This window comes from Leucoraja erinacea, chromosome 21 (genome assembly GCF_028641065.1).
Source record: "Leucoraja erinacea ecotype New England chromosome 21, Leri_hhj_1, whole genome shotgun sequence".
Lineage (NCBI taxonomy): Eukaryota > Metazoa > Chordata > Chondrichthyes > Rajiformes > Rajidae > Leucoraja > Leucoraja erinaceus.
Window position 1 is genome coordinate 19658166 of NC_073397.1, and position 18220 is coordinate 19676385.

Consider the following 18220-nt stretch of genomic DNA (forward strand, 5'->3'; position numbering starts at 1 on the left):
AATCAATTTTTGCCACTCACCGTTTTTGCCAGTTGACACGCCTTATCAGGAGAGTTCAGGATCTCGTAATAGAACACGGAGAAGTTGAGGGCAAGGCCCAGGCGGATTGGATGTGTTGGCTGCATGTGAGCTTCACTGATTTCAAATGCTTCTTTGTAGGCATTTTGAGACTTCTCCACCGTACCTTCAAAAGAGAAATGCTACTCTTAGTAATGGTAGATGGTTGTGCACACAAATCAGGTGGTGCCACAATATTCCATTCAGTTTACAAACAACTAATGGCATATAGAAACAAAGAACTGCAGATGCTGGTTAATACGCAAAACTGTCTGAAGAAGGGTTTCGGCCCGAAACGTTGCCTATTTCCTTCGCTCCATAGATGCTGCTGCACCCGCTGAGTTTCTCCAGCTTTTTTGTGTAACCTGCTGGAATCACTTAGTGGGTCGGGCAGCATCACTGGAGATAAGGGATGGGTGACGTTTTGGGCTGGGACCTTTCTTCAGATTTCCCCCCCACCTTCCCCCTCTGACACTCAGTCTGAAGTAGGTCCCGATCCAAAACATCACCCATCCATGTTCTCCAGGGATACTGCTTGATCTGCTGAGTTACTCCATCACAGGAACAAGCCCTTAAGCTCAGAGTCCGTGTCGAACACAAGGCCAAGTTAAACTAATCTCCTCTGCCGTTCCTGTACGGCATTACGTTCCAGGCACCCACCACCCTCTGCATACCAAAAATCTGGTCCCACACATCCCTATAATATTAAAAGTCTTCCTATTGTTTGTGTTTGTGCTTGTGCCCACGATGTGTCGCTGTGTCAATCTGGTTTTCCTATCTTCTTCCAAATGTTAGGCCACAGCCTTCCCAATTTCACATATCCAACATTTTCCCCGTTGTGGTGATAAACATCTTCCCGTCGTATTCCCACATATATTGGGAATTGCGTTGGGGAAACGGGTGAGTGGTGGATTCTTGCGTTGGAGGAGGGGACCCAATGGATCTGTAATTGGTCTAGTCTCCTTTAAAATTTCCCCTCTCACCTTAAACCTATGCTCGCTAGCCTTTGACATTTTCACCTTGGGGAAAAAAGTTCTGAAAAAAAATCACTTCCAAAAATACACACATGTTTTTAATTTGTTTAACAAGCTGCTCTTTTGGTCCCTAGAGAAATCAGGAATCTTTCATGTTCATGTTTTTGCAATGGTTTGTAATCTTCTAATATGTTACAGACCCGTGGGTGGAAGATGGAAAGATGGATATACAGATAAAGGATCCAAAACAGCAGCTTGCCCAAACTGGAGGATTCCTGTGTGAAAAAACATAACAAATCTCAATTAAGTTCTAAATATTTCAAACATACTCTTCTTCTTGGCCTCGTCTGCAACTTCGGACAGATATCTGTAGTAATCTCCCTTCATTTTCAGGTAGAAGACCTTGCTCTCAGAAGTGGATGCATTTTTGATAAGATAATCATCTAGAAGGCCCTGAAGTAAAACATAGAGAAGAGACCTTGGATACTGTGCAACAATTCAACAATTTGATCTCTAGTTTATACAGGAATACAGGATACAGGATGGAAACATGTCCTTCGGCCCACCGAGTCCATATTGACCACCAAATACCCGCTCACATTAGTTTCATGTTATCCCACTTCATATTAAGGGCAATTTACAGAAGACAATTAACTCAAAAACGATGACATCTTTGGAATGTGGGAGGAAACAGGAACATCCAGAGGAAACATGCGTTCGCAGGGAGAACATGCAAACGTTACTCAGATAGAACTCAAAGTCAGGATCAAACATGGGCGCCTGGCGCTGTGAGGCAGTGGCTCGATTGTTTTATTTCATTAAACTATTGGTTCAGCTTGGGACAAGTAGAAGAGTATGGCCCCAAATCCCCGCACCCAACATAATGCACTAGTATGGTTACAATATAATTGGAGTACTAAGCATCACAGCTCAGAGTGATGATAAAAAGTTTCATACAACCCTCAAGAGAAAAAAAAATAAATGATTGATTAATCGTCTTGCTATTACCCTGTTGCAAGAATTGCAGAGGCAATTCTACAGGAGATAATTCACAATATGCAATGCTGGGAATGGAGGAATAGGGATGACGTAGAGATGATAACAAGCTTCTTAGGAATAAACATCACCAGTCACAACGAAATAATAGTCAAGAAAGCACGCAAATGCATGTTTCCTTAGAAGGCTCAGGAAGTTTGGCATGTTCCCAACAACCCGCACCAGTTTCTACAGATGTGACACAGAAAGCATTTTATTGAAGGTAGACACAAAATGCTGGAGTAACTCAGCGGGCGAGGCAGCATCTCTGGAGAGAAGGAATGGACGACGTTTTAGGTCGAGACTCTTCTTCAGACTGATGTCAGGGGAGGAGGCCGGACAAAGATAGAATGTAGTTGGAGACAATAAGATTAGTGGGAAAACTGGGAAGGGGGAGGGGATGGAGAGAGAAAGCAAGAGGTATCTGAAGTTAGAGAAGTCAATGTTCATACTGCTGGGGTGTAAACTACCAAAGCAAAATATGAGATGCTGTTCCTCCAATTTGTGCAGAAAGGTCAGATTAGGAATGGGAGGGAGAGTTGAGAGGCTGAGCCACCGGGAGATCAGGTAGGTTAAGACGGACTGAGCAACTGTTCAGTGAAATGATCACCGAGTCTGCGCTGGTCTCGCCGATGTAGAGAAGTTGACACCTGGAACAGCAGATACAGTAGATGCGGTTGGAGGAGGTGCAAGTGAATCTCTGCCTCACCCGGAAAGACTGTTTGAGTCCTTGGGTGGAGTCAAGGGGGGAGGTAAAGGGACAGGCGTTGCATTTCCTGCGGTTATGCGGAAGCTAATGGAATTGGGGCTCAACACCTCCCTGTGTGCCTGGGTCCTGGACTTTCTCACCGCAAGGCCCCAGGTAGTCAAGATGGGAGGGAATACATCGAAGTCCCTCACTCTGAGCACAGGATCGCCCCAGGGTTGCGTCCTCAGGCCCCTATTGTACTCCCTGTACACACATGACTGTGTGGCTAGGTTCAGCTCCAACTCAATAATTAAGTTTGCTGATGACACTGTGGTGGTGGGCCTGATCTCAGACAACGACGAGAAGGCCTACCGGGAGGAGGTGGCTGGTCTAGCACTCTGGTGCCAGGATAACAGCCTCCTCTTGAACATCAAAAAAACGAAGGAGCTGATCATGGACTTTAGGAGGGCACATCATCCGAGGACGTACACTCCATTGAGGATAAATGGGGATCCTGTGGATAGGGTGAACTGTTTTAAATATCTGGGAGTCCACATCTCCGAGGATATGACATGGGCATCACACGCCTCAGCACTCGTGAGTAAGGCAAGGCAGCGCCTTTACCACCTCAGGCAATTAAGGAAATTCAGAGCGTCTCCGAGGATCCTCCAGTGCTTCTACGCAGCGGCGGTGGAAAGCATCTTGTCCGGGAACATTACCATCTGGTTCGGGAATTGCTCTGCCAAGGACAAGAAGGCTCTGCAGAGAGTAGTGCGTTCGGCCGAACGCACTATGGGAACTTCACTTGCCCCCCCTGCAGGAACTATACATCAGGAGGTGCAACTCCAGAGCCAACAATATCATGAGAGACCTCTTCCACCCCTGCAATGGACTGTTCCAGCCGCTACGGTCAGGCAAACGCCTCCGTTGCCATGCGGTGAGAACGGAGAGGTTGAGAAGGAGTTTCTTCCCAGAGGCCATTCGGACTGTAAACGCCCATCTCACCAGGGACTAACTCTACTGAACGTTTTTCCTTCCATTATTTATTATGTAAAAGAATATGTGTGTTATGATTGTGTTTATAGTTTGTTTGGTTGTTTGTCTTTTGCACAAAAGTCTACGAGCATTGCCACTTTCATTTCACTGCACATCTCGAATGTGTATGTGACAAATAAACTTGACTACACTTGGTTGCAGGGGAAAGTACCTGGAGAGGGTGGTTTGATTGGGAAGGGTCGAGTTGACCATGGAATTTCGGAGGGAATGGTCTCTGTGGAAAGCAGAAAGGGGTGGAGATGGGAAGATGTGGTCAGTAGTGGGATCTTGTTGGAGGTGGCGAAAATGTTGGAGGATTATATGCTGTAATATTAATCTTAATTTTATTGAAATGTATTACAGCATGATTTGGGAACAGCTCCAATCAAGACTGCTAGGAACAGCAGAGAATTGTGGATGTAGCTCAGACCATCATGCAAACCAACCCTGCCATTGACTCCATCTACACTTCACGTGGCCTCGGCAAGGCCACCAGCATAATGCACCCCAGACACTCTTCTCCACTCTCCCATCAGTCAAGAGGCAAAGCTCATTCCTCCAAATTTATGGGCAGTTATTTCCCTAGCTGTTATCGGGCAACCGAACCATCCTCTCACCGGCTAATGTGTGGTCCTGACCCATCTATCTCATTAGAGACCTTTGAACCATCTTAAACTATCTTGCACATATTGTTTATAGTGTACTATGTTTACATATTCTGTTGTGCTGCAGCAGGTAAGAATTTAATTGTTCTATCTGGGACATATCACAATAAAACACTTTAGTTTAGTTTAGAGATACAGCGCGAAAACAGGCCCTTTGGCCCACCGGGTTCGCGCTGATCAGCAATTCCCGCACATTAACATTATCCAATACCCACTAGGGACAATTTTTACATTTACCATGTACATAGAGCTTTCTATATTCTATGATGCAATTTATTATTTTTGCACCGTATTCATCCTCAGCCAAGCAATCCATTTAATCAATCCTTTCACTACTGTGTTTTTTTAAACATTAATGAATTATTTGGGCTGTGGGCAGGTGTTATAGACCTGCACGGGTAGGTAGACGCTCCCGCCCCCACGAGTCTCTGGCAGATGGGGCTCGTCAGCCTGGGAAGGCAGTCCATCTAGGAGAGGGAAAACTCTGATTTAAAACCTCCACTGCCTTGTGGTCATATCCAGTCGTGGAAAAGGCTCCAGAAGTAAACCTCAAGAAAATCCAGAGTCGGAGCCCCTAAGGCAGTTGGTCATTGTCTACAACCTCGCTCTGGCAGCTCCTGCGACGGCGCTGGTGCAAAACTGTAACGGCCCTGCTGTTCCTTTGGATCGATCGGCGACGTGGAGAGGGGGGACGTGCTCCATGGGCAACAGCCTGTCCTCCATATGACATCGCCCAGGCTGAGCATCCGACCAGGATGCATCACGCATGCTCGGTTATGACCGAGAGGGGCCTACTAAATGAATTATACCAGCAATATTAACTTTAATGATTTGCAATTATAGAATTCCAAATCATTGGAATGATTTAGAATCTCGGTAGTTCAATAATTATATGTAGCTGACTATACTTGCAGTTAAATTATTTAAGTTTACAACAATAAATCTTACTAGCCACTCCTACAGAAGGAATGCAGTTGGATGTAAAAAAGTAGCATTCCGGTGAGTGGATGGGTCCTTTGCTGACATTTTCACTTCAGAGCAATGGTTCAATGGGAGGTCATGTTGCAATTGTAGAAGACATTGGTGAGACTGCATTTAGAATATTGTGTTCAGTTCTGGGCACCATGTTATAGGAAAGATATTGTCAGAAAAGATTTACAAGGATGTTGCCAGGACTAGAGGGTGTGAGCTATAGGGAGAGGTTGAGTAGGCCAAGTCTCTATTCCATTGAGCACAGGAGAATGAGGGGGGATCTTATAGAGGTGTACAAAATCATGAGATGAATAGATTGGGTAAATTGCACAGAATCTTTTACCCAGAGTAGGGGAATCGAGGACCAGAGGACATAGGTTCAAGGTGAAGGGGAAAAGATTTAATAGGAACCCGAGGGGTAACTTTTTCACAGAAAGGGTGGTGGGTGTATGGAAGAAGCTGCCAGAGGAGGTAGTTGAGGCTGAGATTATCCCATCGTTTAAGAAACAGTTGGGCAGGTTCATGGATAGGACAGGTTTGGAGGGTTATGGACCAAGCGCAGGCAAGTGGGACTAGGATAGATGGGACATTGTTGGCCGGTGTGGGGGAGTTGTGCCGAAGGGCCTGTCTCTACACTGTATTACCCTATGACCAAGTTATTTTGGACTGAAACACAGAGCGATGCCTCAAAGTGCTATTATATCTATTATATAGAGGAGGCATGGTGGTACAGTGGTAGAGTTGCTACCTTAAAGCACAGACCTGGATTAAATCCTGGCTATGGGTGCTGTTTGTACGGAGTTTGTACATTTTCCCCACGACTGCATGGATTTTCTCCAGGTGCTCCCACACTTCCCTCCCACACTCCAAAGATGTACACGTTTGTAGGTTAATTGGCTTTGGTTGTAAATTGTCCCTAGTGTGTAGGATAGTGCCAGTACACATGGATTGCTGGTCGGTGCAGACGCGGTGGGCCAAAGGGCCCGTTTCTGCATTGTATATCTAAACTAAACTAAAATCTTCTGCTGCACCATGAATAACAGGAGCCAGAAAGTATGCAGAAGTCTCTCCCAATTAGCATGACAGCTAAGGCATGCTGGCTGCATACTTGCCTCTGCACCAGTAAAGCTGTGGGCTGTAGATCCATTCTGGATGATCAATGGCTAGATCCAGCCTGTCAGAGCAGTGCTTTAGTGAAGGAGGGGCCAGCAACCAGACAAAGAGCTAAGCTGTGATCCCTACCACATTCTCAAAAGAAAAACTCCACTGCATTAATTCAAAGGGGAGGAGAGCTCTTGGCTTCCTGGGACCCTGTGTTTCCCAATCAACGCCAGTAAAACTACCAGTGGTGTTTGTGGAAATATGCTGTGCACAAATTGTCTGCACTATCTGCAATAGAATATGAAAAGCTATTGTGGAGGAAAAGCACATTTTAAAATCCTGAGATATATTTTAGAAATTTACTTTCTTCTGTGTTTTAGTGACGATTGACTGCATCCATTAGCATCACAGGGCAGTTAATTTCAAATCAATAAATTGGCGTCAAAGCAAAACTCTTCTGTGGAATCCCTCTGGTTATCACTCTTAATTATCACTCTTCAGTCAAGAACCAGGGGCCATGGGCTCAGAATAAAAGAATATACCTTTAGAAAGTAGATGAGGAGGAATTTCTTTAATCAGAGGGTGGTGAATCTGTGGAATTCTAAGCCACAGACGGCTGTGGAGGCCGCCAATGGGCATTTTTTAAGGCAGAGATTGACAGATTCTTGATTAGTAAGGGTGTCATGGGTTATGAGGAGAATGGGTTGAGAGGAAAAGATAGATCAGCCATGATAGAATGGTGGAGTGGACTTGATGGGACAAATGGCCTAATTCTGCTCTTAGAACATATGAACAAATGTAATTTGGCCCTGAATGGGGCATTTTCAGAAGAGAAGAATAAAAATATAGTAGCCTGTACAAATAACGATCAATCACATACCAGAACATCATTGCAGATATCCTGCAGCTCCTTCTCAATCTTCTCTCGGTAAGATTTTACCATCTGCAGCTTATTTTCGCTATTGTCGTCTTTCTGCTCGATGCTGGAGATGACACGCCAGGAGGAGCGGCGGGTGCCGACCACATTCTTGTAGGCGACGGAGAGCAGGTTCCGCTCCTCGTTTGAGAGCTCTTCGCCTTTTTCCGCAACGGCTTTCATGGCGGCCGCCATGTCGTCATAGCGCTCCATCTGCTCGGCGAACTTTGCTTTCTCAACCAGCTCAGCTTTATCCATTTTTAATGCTGTACAAACACAACAAATGATCCCCATAATTATCACAGAAATGTGCTGTCCTAAGTTTCCATTTTCACATTACAACCATGATAAAGCAAATCTGGAGAATATGCAGGAAGAAACCATACAAGGTTCAAGTGTTTAAATGTCATATGTACTGACAATGGAGCAATTAAATTATTACTTGCACCAGCGCAACAGGCCTGTAAACAATACAGATAATAAACAAAAATAACTCCAGTACGTGCAAAAAATCTATAGTCCTTAGGGCAACCAAAGGCAGTCCATAGCTCACAGTTGAGGCCAGTGTTGTACCGTGTTCAAGAGCCTGATGGATGTTGGAACAAAGCTATTCTTGAACCTGGTAGTCAGTTTTCAAACTCCTGTGCCTTCTTTCCAATGGTAGAAGTAAAATGAGAGTGTGGCCATGGTTGTGTGGATCACTGATGATACTGGATTTCTCTTTAATTATGAGTGGCATAAACAATGTAGATGATTTTTTCACAGGGATGAAAATGTCAAATAGTAGAAGGCACTGCTTGCTTTAAGGTGCTGGGGGAGAGTTTAAAGGAGATTTGAAATATATTTCTTTCCTCAGTGGTAGATGCCTGGAATATGATGCAAGGGGTGGTGAAGAAAGCAATGTTTAAGAAGTATTTAGATAGATCATGAACAGGCAGGAAATGGGGGGAGGATATGGATCAAGTGCAGGCAGATGGGGTTAAAACAGGCACCTTAGTCAACATGCTTTCTGTGTTGTACTGTTCTACACATATGTATGATAGAAATATGTTATGCCCAACAAGAAAGACGTAATACGATAAAACTTTATTCGACCTTGGAGGGAAGTTGGTTTGCCGACAGTCACAACACACAAGGTACACAAAAACCTGAGATTAAAAAAGTGAAAGCAAAAAGACAAGCAAGTGTTGGCTGGCTGCCATGTGCACAGCGCCTTCACCGGGACAAATGAACAAACAAACACAGACTTATCCCCTGGGCAGTGGATTCTAAACTAGAGTCCCCAGCACAACCCACACCAGGTTCCCCCTTTGTTCTCCCACTGTCCCTCACAGCGATCCCCCCCCCCCCCCCCCACGCAAGGTCCACATTGTTCTTCACAGTAGTCTCCCACACAAGGTCCCCAATATCACCCCCCTACCCACTCCTCACGTTGCCGTCGAGATACCCACTGCTGCCGCCGAGGCTCACATCGCAGTCACCACTGAGCCTCCTTCAGCCCATACATGCCTCGCCTCCCGGCTTCTCCTCAGTCCCCTGGAAGGTCTGTGGGGCGAGTCGGGCCCACCGGGGCATGTTCCAGTCTTTGGTCGTCATTGCCCCGGTTGTTCGGCGGGTGAATCGGACCCGCGTGGCTTCCCGGGACAGCCCCGCCACATAAAGGTATATGGAGCTGGGTTAACTAGGGCTTAGTTTGCAAATTAAGCTTGACCTGGTCTTCCAAATGAGTGTAGGATTCAATAAGATTGCATAAAGATGTCCACACTAGTCATAAATACAAGATAGTCACTATAAATCCAGAGGAGGAATTTAGAAGATGTATTAGTAGGTCAAATATGGATTGGATGGATCGACAGGCTGAGATTAAGACTTACGTGGAGTGTGAACACCAGAAAAAACATTGACCTAAATATCTTGTTTCTGCTGCGAAAAATATATAAATACGCACAGGTGGATCAAATGATTTAAAGACTTTATATCATTGCATTTATATAGACCATTATTTCTAAGCTGTCAATCAATACACTTGTTCACAAACTAAATATGTGAAATAGAAATCAGCTCACAAACAGCAATGCTTCCAGATTCAGATGTAGCATGTACTTGTAACTGCAGTTTAATCACATTTTTATCTAATAATTATAGCGGTCATGGTGGCGCAGCACTAGAGTTGCTGCCTTACAGCGAATGCAGCACCAGAGACCAGGGTTCATTGCCAACTATGGGTGTACAGAGTTTGTACGTTCTGCCCGTGACCACCGAGATCTTCAGTTTCCTCCCACACTCCAAAGACGTGCAGGTTTGTAGGTTAATTGGCTTGGTAAATGTAAAAATTGTCCCTCGTGGGCGTAGGATAGTGTTAATGTGCGGGGATCGCTGGTCGGCATGGACCCGGTGGGTCGAAGGGCCTGTTTCCGAACCGTACCTGCAAACTAAACTAAATTACCATAAGGACCTTGATGTCAACATTGCAACTAAGAGCTACAAACAAATTAAAGTTGTCTGCATGCATTTGAAGTCAAGACAAACATCAGGCAAACTGCATCAGCTTGGCAGAAAAGATACAGCATGGATACAGGCCCTTCGGCCCACCGACACAACGTCAACCATCAATCACCCATTCACATTAGTTCCATGTTATCCCACTTCCTCATCCACTCTCTACACACAGGGACAACTTTACAGAAGACAATCAACCTACAAACCCACATGTCCTTGGGATACGGGAGGAAACCAGTGTACCTGGAGGGAACCCACGCAGTCACAGGGAAGACGTGCACACTCCACACAGACAGCAACCAAGGTCATGATCGTATCCAGGTGTCTGACGTGGAGAGTCAGCAGCTCTGCTGTGCCACCCAGAGTTATCCACACAAACCAGATCCTTGCACTTTTTACGATTAGACATCAGATACAAAAAATAAATAAAAAATCTAGTAGTCATTTGTTGTATACATACATGGAAAACGGAGTGAAAGTGATTGTTAAATCAGTGTGGTGTAGGTGGCAGGTCTGCTGGCAGAGGCAGACCCATGAATACTGATTTTGAGGGGAGAGTACTGCTTTTGAAATTAATAGGCGAGTAGGAAGTTTGTCAGAGCCCTGGGCTGATATATGAACAACACTGATTTCAGAGTTCCATTAAAATGCCCTGAACTGAAATATTATCCCACACAATTACACCTGCCAATGTAAAATAAAGGGACCTATTGTCTTCAGAGTCTGAAATCCATGTTTCCTGTCTACACAAAATGCTAACACATGCATGCTAATGGTAGGGAGGTGCGCAGAGGACTGTACAAAGTTAAAAAGGCAAATCAAGCACAAAGGATTAAGAATTTGCAATGAGTTAAATGCACCTGCAGAAGAGACCTGCTGACAACAACAACAAAAGGATAGGCTGCTTTCAAAGATATTTGTGAAGTTTGCATATACAGAAATACAATCGAACAAGAGTAGACACAGAGTGCTGGAGTAACTCAGTGAGTCAGGCAGCATCTCTGGAGAAAAAGGATGTGTGACATTTCAGGTCGGGACCCTTCTTCAGACTCAATTTAAAGAAGGGCGTCAACCCAAAAACATCATCCATCCTTTTTCTCCAGAAATGCTGCCAGATTTGCTGAGTTGCTCCATCACTTTTTGTCTATCTTTGGTATAAACCTGTATTACAGTTCCTTGTTTCAACACAATCTAACAATTTCCTTGGGATCCCAAGCCAACACTCAAACCTCATCAAACTCCCGTCTGGCAATTCCTTGCAGCACTGCACAAGAGATCTCTCTGTGTGGAAATCAGAAATCTGTTGTGTACCAAACCAACGTGATGCCTAAACGTGAACCAGCTCATATGAACACCTTGTTTTATTTATATTGAATGTCATATTTGAAAGCTTCAAGGTAATGTTTTTTTTTGGGAGGGAGATGAGAGTGGGGAAGGAGGGGGATAGAAAATTAATAAATGTTGAATATCCCAGTGATCCTACTCATTTCCCGACCACTGGTCCTGGGTGCTGGCAGGATGTTAATATCAAATGACCTAGAAAGCCTAAGGGAGTGGAAGCCAGAGCAAAGTAGGCTAACAGCACCAATGCCAAACTAAGATGACAATGGTAGCTACATGCATATTTCACAGGGACAAACAAGCCTAACAAATGATCACCTTATGGCGTTAAAATACAGCAGCTAAAATTCAACAGATTGAGCAGGTATTTTGGAGTGAAATCAGTCTAGGAGGGACATGGAACAGGCACAAGCAAGTGTTTATTGTCACGTGTACCAAGGTACAGTGAAACGCATTTTGTTGTGTGCTAAATAGTCAGCGGAAAGTTTATACATTATTACAATCAAGCCATCCACAGTGCACATACACATGATAAAGGTAATAATACGTGGTGCAAAGTAGACCAGCTCAGTTAGATAACCTGGTTGGCATGGACACATTGGACGATTTCTGTGCTGTAAAACAGAAGTTTGAAAAGGTTCAGGACAGTTTCTTCCCAACAATCATCAGGCTCTTGAACACTTATAACACTAACTAAACCATGAACTGTCTTGGTTGCACTATGGACTTTGGGGTTTTGTTTTGCATTCATGTTTTTTTCTTCTTTTTATTGAGTTACCTTACGAGTACTGCATTTACAAACTTTGTTATACAGCTGCACTTAAGGATTAATTTGTTTCATTTTCAGTATATATGACAATCAACACTTCTTCTAATTAGGCACAAGTGATAATGTTAATACCAATGCTCCCCACTGCAGGCGGATCCAAAACTAAGCAGATATCTTGATACCAACTAAGTAGACACCCCATGCAGGCTATCGTCTATCTATCTATATACTTTTAAAAGTGTTTGTGTGTGCACGCGTGTACTGCATTTTCCCTTTGAAACGTATGTCCTCGAAAACCAGACGCAAAAACGCAGAGATTTTTACCATTTCGATAGTGATTTAACTTATGAATTTACAGATCCACTCATTAAATTTGGTCATTTATCCCTGCACATTTTCAATAAAATTCTTCACAAACTTAACTGTTTTGTTTAAATCAGACCACTGCCCAGCTGCGGACGTCACAATGCCCTTGCTCGAGGTACCGCCACTCCCGCCGCTCTCGATTCAAGCAGATGCGGTCATCGCACTTTCAATCGCCCTCTCCCCCCCCCCCCCCCCCCCCCACTCAGTCCTGGACTAATTGTTCAACATTAACACTTACTTTCTCCTCATAGCCGGCGCAGCTCGCGAAGCCTCGTCCGGCTGCACGCCCCTCCCATCCCCTGCGCGCTCATTCCAGCTGTGGGTTTCCAGAGTCAGAAACCGGTGCTTCCTTGCTGTGAACGCTCGCTCCTGGGCTGGCAGTTATCAACGGCTGCGGGCGTCGCAAAGCCGAGTCAACACCCCCCCCGCCCTGCCCCGCCCCGCGCTGGCATTTGGCTCTCTGACTCCTCCCTGTTCTGTGTTCCTCTCTGTGAACGAGCAAGTTCTGCAGAACCGGATGACAGGCGAGATCCTGGGGAGGTGAAGGGGGGGGGGGGGGGATTGAGGGAGTAGGGAGGGAGAAGGGGGAATGGGGGAGGTGAGGAGGGAAAGTGTGGGACTAGGAGAGGAGTGGGGGTGATAGGGAGTGGGGAATGGATGGACTACCTCACCCCTCTCCCGCCCCCCCTACCCATCTCCACTCTTCTCCCTCTCTCCCCTACCCCATCTCCCCCTCCCTCACCACTCTCCCCCACCCCCTTCTCCCCCTCCCTCCCTCCACACTATTCCCCCCTCTCTCCCCTACACCATCTCCCTCCCTCCTCCCCCATCCCCTCCCCCTTCCTTCCCCCCCACCTCTCCCTTCCCTCCTCCTCTCTCTCCTCCCATCTCTCTCACCCCTCGTCTCCCACTCACCCACCCTCCCTCTCCATCTGCCCCTCTCTCTCTGTCTCTCCCCATTCTCTCTCTGCTCTCATTCTCTACCCCCCCCCCAGACACGCCTGTGAGTTGGGGGCTATGCGTCAGTGGATCGGGCGGTTATGGGGTAAAAGGAGCAAATTAATAATATTAATATAATATCAAGGGGGGTAGTTAGCATGTGTGCGGGGGGGGGGGGGGGGGGGTAGTTAATGTGTGTGACGCCGCATGCCAACCCCCTCAGCCCTCCCCTCCCCCGCAACCACACATTGGGGGAACAGATCCAACGGGTCTGCACTTGGTCTAGTACATTACTAAAACTCTCATCTTGACCACTTCCTGTTGTAATTAAATTTGCGCAAAAACGATCCCCCATAGAACTATGATTTTTCTCCACCTTACTCACCATTCTCCTCTGCTGCGTCAAATAAGTTTTGATCCGATCGGTGAAATAGTACAAACGTTATGAAGGTTCCCCCTCCCCCACCTCCCCCTTCCTCACACCCCTATACAAAGCTTAGAATACATTTTGATGGGTGGAAAGGGTATAGGGAAATGCCAAAAACAAGCACAGAATGATGGCATAGTAGAGCCTCTCCTGTAAAAAGTATAGACTATCTGCTGTACACAAAGTTTATCTAGTGCAAACACTGCCTTTTAGAACTTGGAACAGTACAGCACATGAACAGGCCCCGAGGCCCACAACGTCTAACAAACAGGATTCCAAGTTAAACTAATCCCCTCTGCCTGCACATGATCCATGTCCCTCCATTTCTTGTATATTCATGTGCCTATCTAAAGACCTCCTAAATGCAACTATCTTATCTGCCTCCACCTCCACCCTTGGCAGCATGTTCCAGGCACTCGCCACCCTGCGTATAAAAAACTTGCCCTGCACATCTCCTTTAAATGTTGCCCCTTTCACCTTTAAGCTACGCCCTCTAGTCTTTAACATTTCTATTCAGGGAAAAAGGTATTGACTGTCTACCATATCTATGTCTCATAATGTTGATAAACTTTTATCAGGTCTCCTCTCAACCTACGGTGTTCCAAAGAAAATCATCCTGATGTGGTCTTCACCATACTGTCATCAACAGTTCAATGAGGCCAACATAGATGATCACTTCTACCTTCTGATACTCTGATTTTACGGCCCAGCACAACACTCCTGTCATGAACACAAGCTGTGACATCCTTAGTACCCAGCAATCTTTCGACCAATCAAAATGACGATCTACCTACATCTACAAAACTATCATTCATTTCAACAAAACATAACAGAAGTCTATACATTCAGCGGAAAGATCCCAACCTGAAACGCTGCCCATCCATTCCCCCCATAGATGTTGCCTGACCTGTCGAATTACTCCAGCACTGTGTGTTTTACTCAAGATTCCAGCATCTGCAGTTCCCCGTGTATGCACCTTGCTGTTCCAGTGAAAACTCCTCAAATTATGACATTTTAAAAAAGTTCTCTCTCTCCAACCCAATCCGAAATGTCACCTATCCATTGCCTCCACAGATGCTGCCTGATCCACCAATTTCTTCCAGCACATTGTGTTTTGCTTAAGATTCAAACAACTGCAGTTTCTTGTGTCCCACGTCCCACATCCCTCCCTTTTCTGGTTTCACTCAACACCTTTAATAGATTCCATCTGCAGCATTTGTTGTCTCCTCATTGTTGTCCCGTCTCTCCCCAACCAGCACCATCTGCCTATAAAGTCCTCACCTGGATTCACCTATCCTGGCTTACCTCACCCTTTGTACTGCCAGTCTCTCCTCCCAACATCAAGAAGATGGCACAGGATTCTGAAAACAGTGACCTCCAGGCTCAGGAACATCTTTTTCCACACAATCATCAACCCTACAAAAACTAAACTATGAACTATCTTGGTTGCAACTAAAGATTTCGAGCTTTTTTTGCATTTGTTTTGGGGTTGTTAATTTAGTGAACTTTATGTTTATATGTTAACTATGAGTATTCCAAGTCTGTTATGCTACTGTAAGTAGGAATTTCACTGTTCCATTGTTGGTATATTTGACAATCAAACGTTCAAGACTCAGCTCTGATGCAGAGTTTTAATGAAAAACGTCAAGTATTCCTTTGCTTCTACAGATGCTGCCCAACCCAGTGAGTTCCTGCACCAATTTCTTCCCTGCTCCCAAATTGATTGCTGCATTTTCTACACGATAACATTAATACTGAAAGCACAAGCTGAGATCCAGAAAAATATTTCAGAAATTACTTTTCCAAGGTCTTTGTAAATTTGCAATTTTTTCAAGTTTGAGTCACAATTTTAAAAATGCCTGAGGCCAATTCTAGGATGGTTCATTTAGGGTGGGACACTTATTCTGCTGGCACAGTGCCACCAAGAGACAGGAAGTAGACTCACACCCATTACTCACCACTGAATGTGCCAGGTGCTCAATGTGCAGCGTGAACACTCCTCATGGATCCGTCATCTACAAATGCATTTTTAATTAAAAATACAGCCAAGCTGGAGAAATGGCAGGGCCAGGTCTGAACACAGACCAGACAACTATTACACATGCCTTCAGAGACCAATCAGCCCATATTGCTCACTCTGCTGACCCTTTCAAAGACCCACCCCATTAGACACAGATTCACAGGCCTCGCCCATAGTAAATCCCTTCTCACCCCTCCAGGCACTTTGCAGTTCCTTACGCACGCTATTACGGACAAATTAAAATCATTTCAAGTGCTGTAATATTCAGGCACATTCTGTTAGAACAAAGAGCAGTAATCTCATAGCGCACAATATCCTTAAAGCAATACAGCCACGGACAGTATTTTGTGTGATCAAATTTAGCAGCAAAGGCAGAGTAAAATGCGCACTGTTCTTTAGACAAGTAATGGAACACGTTTTGTTCCCACAAGCTCCCTCTTCAAATAAATTTCAGTCTTGCTGAAAAAGTAAAAACTTGGGATTTCAGAGAACTTCACGGCTCTTATCAGAACAGGTGACACAAAACCACAAAAGGAAATATTAAAACGGTTAACTGAAGCTGGGGCAATGGTAGGTTTATGGTCAAGAAGAAGTGGTTTTTAATGGGTGAAAGTGGAAAAAAAGGAAGGAGGTGGGGTTTAGGAAGAAGTTTCAGAACTCAAGGCTTTGACAGCTGAAAGGAGAAGCCAGCAGAAGAGAAATAATTGAAATCAATAACACACAAGAACCCAGAATTGAAGGAGCACGGGGTGCAGAGATGAGAATGAGAGGGGAGCAAAACATCATGGAGGGATCTGAAAAGGAAGACGAGAATTTTAAAAGCAAGGTGTGGTCAGATTAGAAGCTAGCGCGAGCCAGCAGTCACAGGGCTGAGAGGTGAATAGGACTCGTGAGTATGAAGACAAGCAGTAGAGTTTAGAATAAGTTTACAAGCAGATTTCAATGCAGCATTGGTGCCCCTTATGACGCAGTTCATTAGTGGCAAGATGGACGACCGTGAAAAATACAGACATTGTGTTGCAAGACTCATAGCAGTTAATAACACTGACCAAGTCAATCCCAATCATTTTAACAACTTAATTCACCTACAGTAACAAGATTTGAAAAGTAACAATTAGTTTCATACACTAGGAACAAGGAAAGTGATCATATTTTATGCAAGAGATGAAAAGCCCACAGAAACATACACTAATTGCACCAGTGTCTATCCCTCTGCTTAAGAAAGAACTACTGATGCTGGAATAATCGAAGGTTGACAAAAATGCTGGAGAAACTCAGCGGGTGAGACCGCATCTATGGAGCGAAGGAATAGGTGACGTTTCAGGTCGAGAAGTCTGAAGAAGGATCTCGACCAGAAACGTCACCTATTCCTTTGCTCCATAGATGCTGCCTCACCCGATGAGTTTCTCCATTCTGCTGTTTTAGATCGCTAATGTTATGCCATATGACCACATAGGATTGCTTACCCTCTCACGTACACATTAACTTGCAACGTCTATACAGGTAATCTTCAGGTCTCTTCACTCGATTAGCGACGTGCTCACAGGGTGCATGAAACTGGAGGGACTACACCCACTGCAGAAACCCCAAAGTACTCAGATTGTGATGTAACTTGCTTCATTAAACTGGTTTAACCAGTACTCTCAGCAAGAATAAACAAGTTGCTACAACTCCTGAAGGCTAAGAATCGCAAAATGATCGACTCTCCACCAACTTTAAGGGAGCAGAAGCAAACATCGAATATGCTGGAAACAGGTCGGACAGCACCTGGCAATTAATTCTTTGCAGGCACCACCTCAAACTGCCTGCTCATTTACTGCACAGAACATGGAAAAGTAATTCATAGGAACAAGCCTTTCGGCCCACAACATTCATTCTGAACACGATGCCAAGCTAAACTAACCTTCTCTGCCTACACGTAATCCATATCCCTCCATTCCCTGCATATCCACATGCCTATCTAAAAGTGTCTGAAATACCACCATTGTATCTGCCTCCATCACCAACCCAGAAGCACGTTCCAGGTACTTATCACTGTGTGTAAAAATAAACTTGTCTCTCATCTCCTTTAAACTTTGCTCCACTCAGCTTAAAGCTATACTCTCTAGCCCCTGTGTGCTGAAGATATTTAAATAACATCCGATGTGACGGTGGTAACGTGGGCCTTGGTGGCAACGGGAGCCTCGGTGGCGTTGGACCCTCGCGGTCAATGAGCGTGAGGGGGAGGGGAAGACAATGGGGACCCGGCCTGGGAGGACCGCTGTGAGAACAAAGAGGGACACTCAGGGGATAAGTCTGTGTTTGTTTGTTTGTTTGTTCCGGTGAAGGCGCTGTGCACACGGCAGCCAGCCAAGTCGCTTGTCTTTTTCTTTTTGTTTTCACTTTTAATTTTAAGTTTTTGTGTACCTTGTGTGTT

The 18220-nt window shown here is 45.0% G+C and overlaps 1 protein-coding gene across 3 annotated transcripts in view; it reads right to left on the reverse strand.

Annotated features, from left to right (window-relative positions):
* Positions 1-18220, reverse strand: part of LOC129707355 (14-3-3 protein beta/alpha-like) — a 29249-nt gene that overhangs the window by 7104 nt on the left and 3925 nt on the right. The window contains exons 1-4 of one of the 3 annotated variants that reach the window (XM_055652331.1): positions 17271-17427; positions 7408-7709; positions 1361-1484; positions 21-184 (exon numbers count right to left, since the gene is read on the reverse strand). In XM_055652331.1, the coding sequence (XP_055508306.1) occupies positions 21-184; positions 1361-1484; positions 7408-7701 (582 nt within the window). In that variant the 5' untranslated portion in view covers positions 7702-7709; positions 17271-17427. Of the gene's footprint in view, positions 1-20; positions 185-1360; positions 1485-7407; positions 7710-17270; positions 17428-18220 lie in introns of those variants that run through there. The other 2 variants (XM_055652330.1, XM_055652333.1) reach the window with 2 other exon arrangements.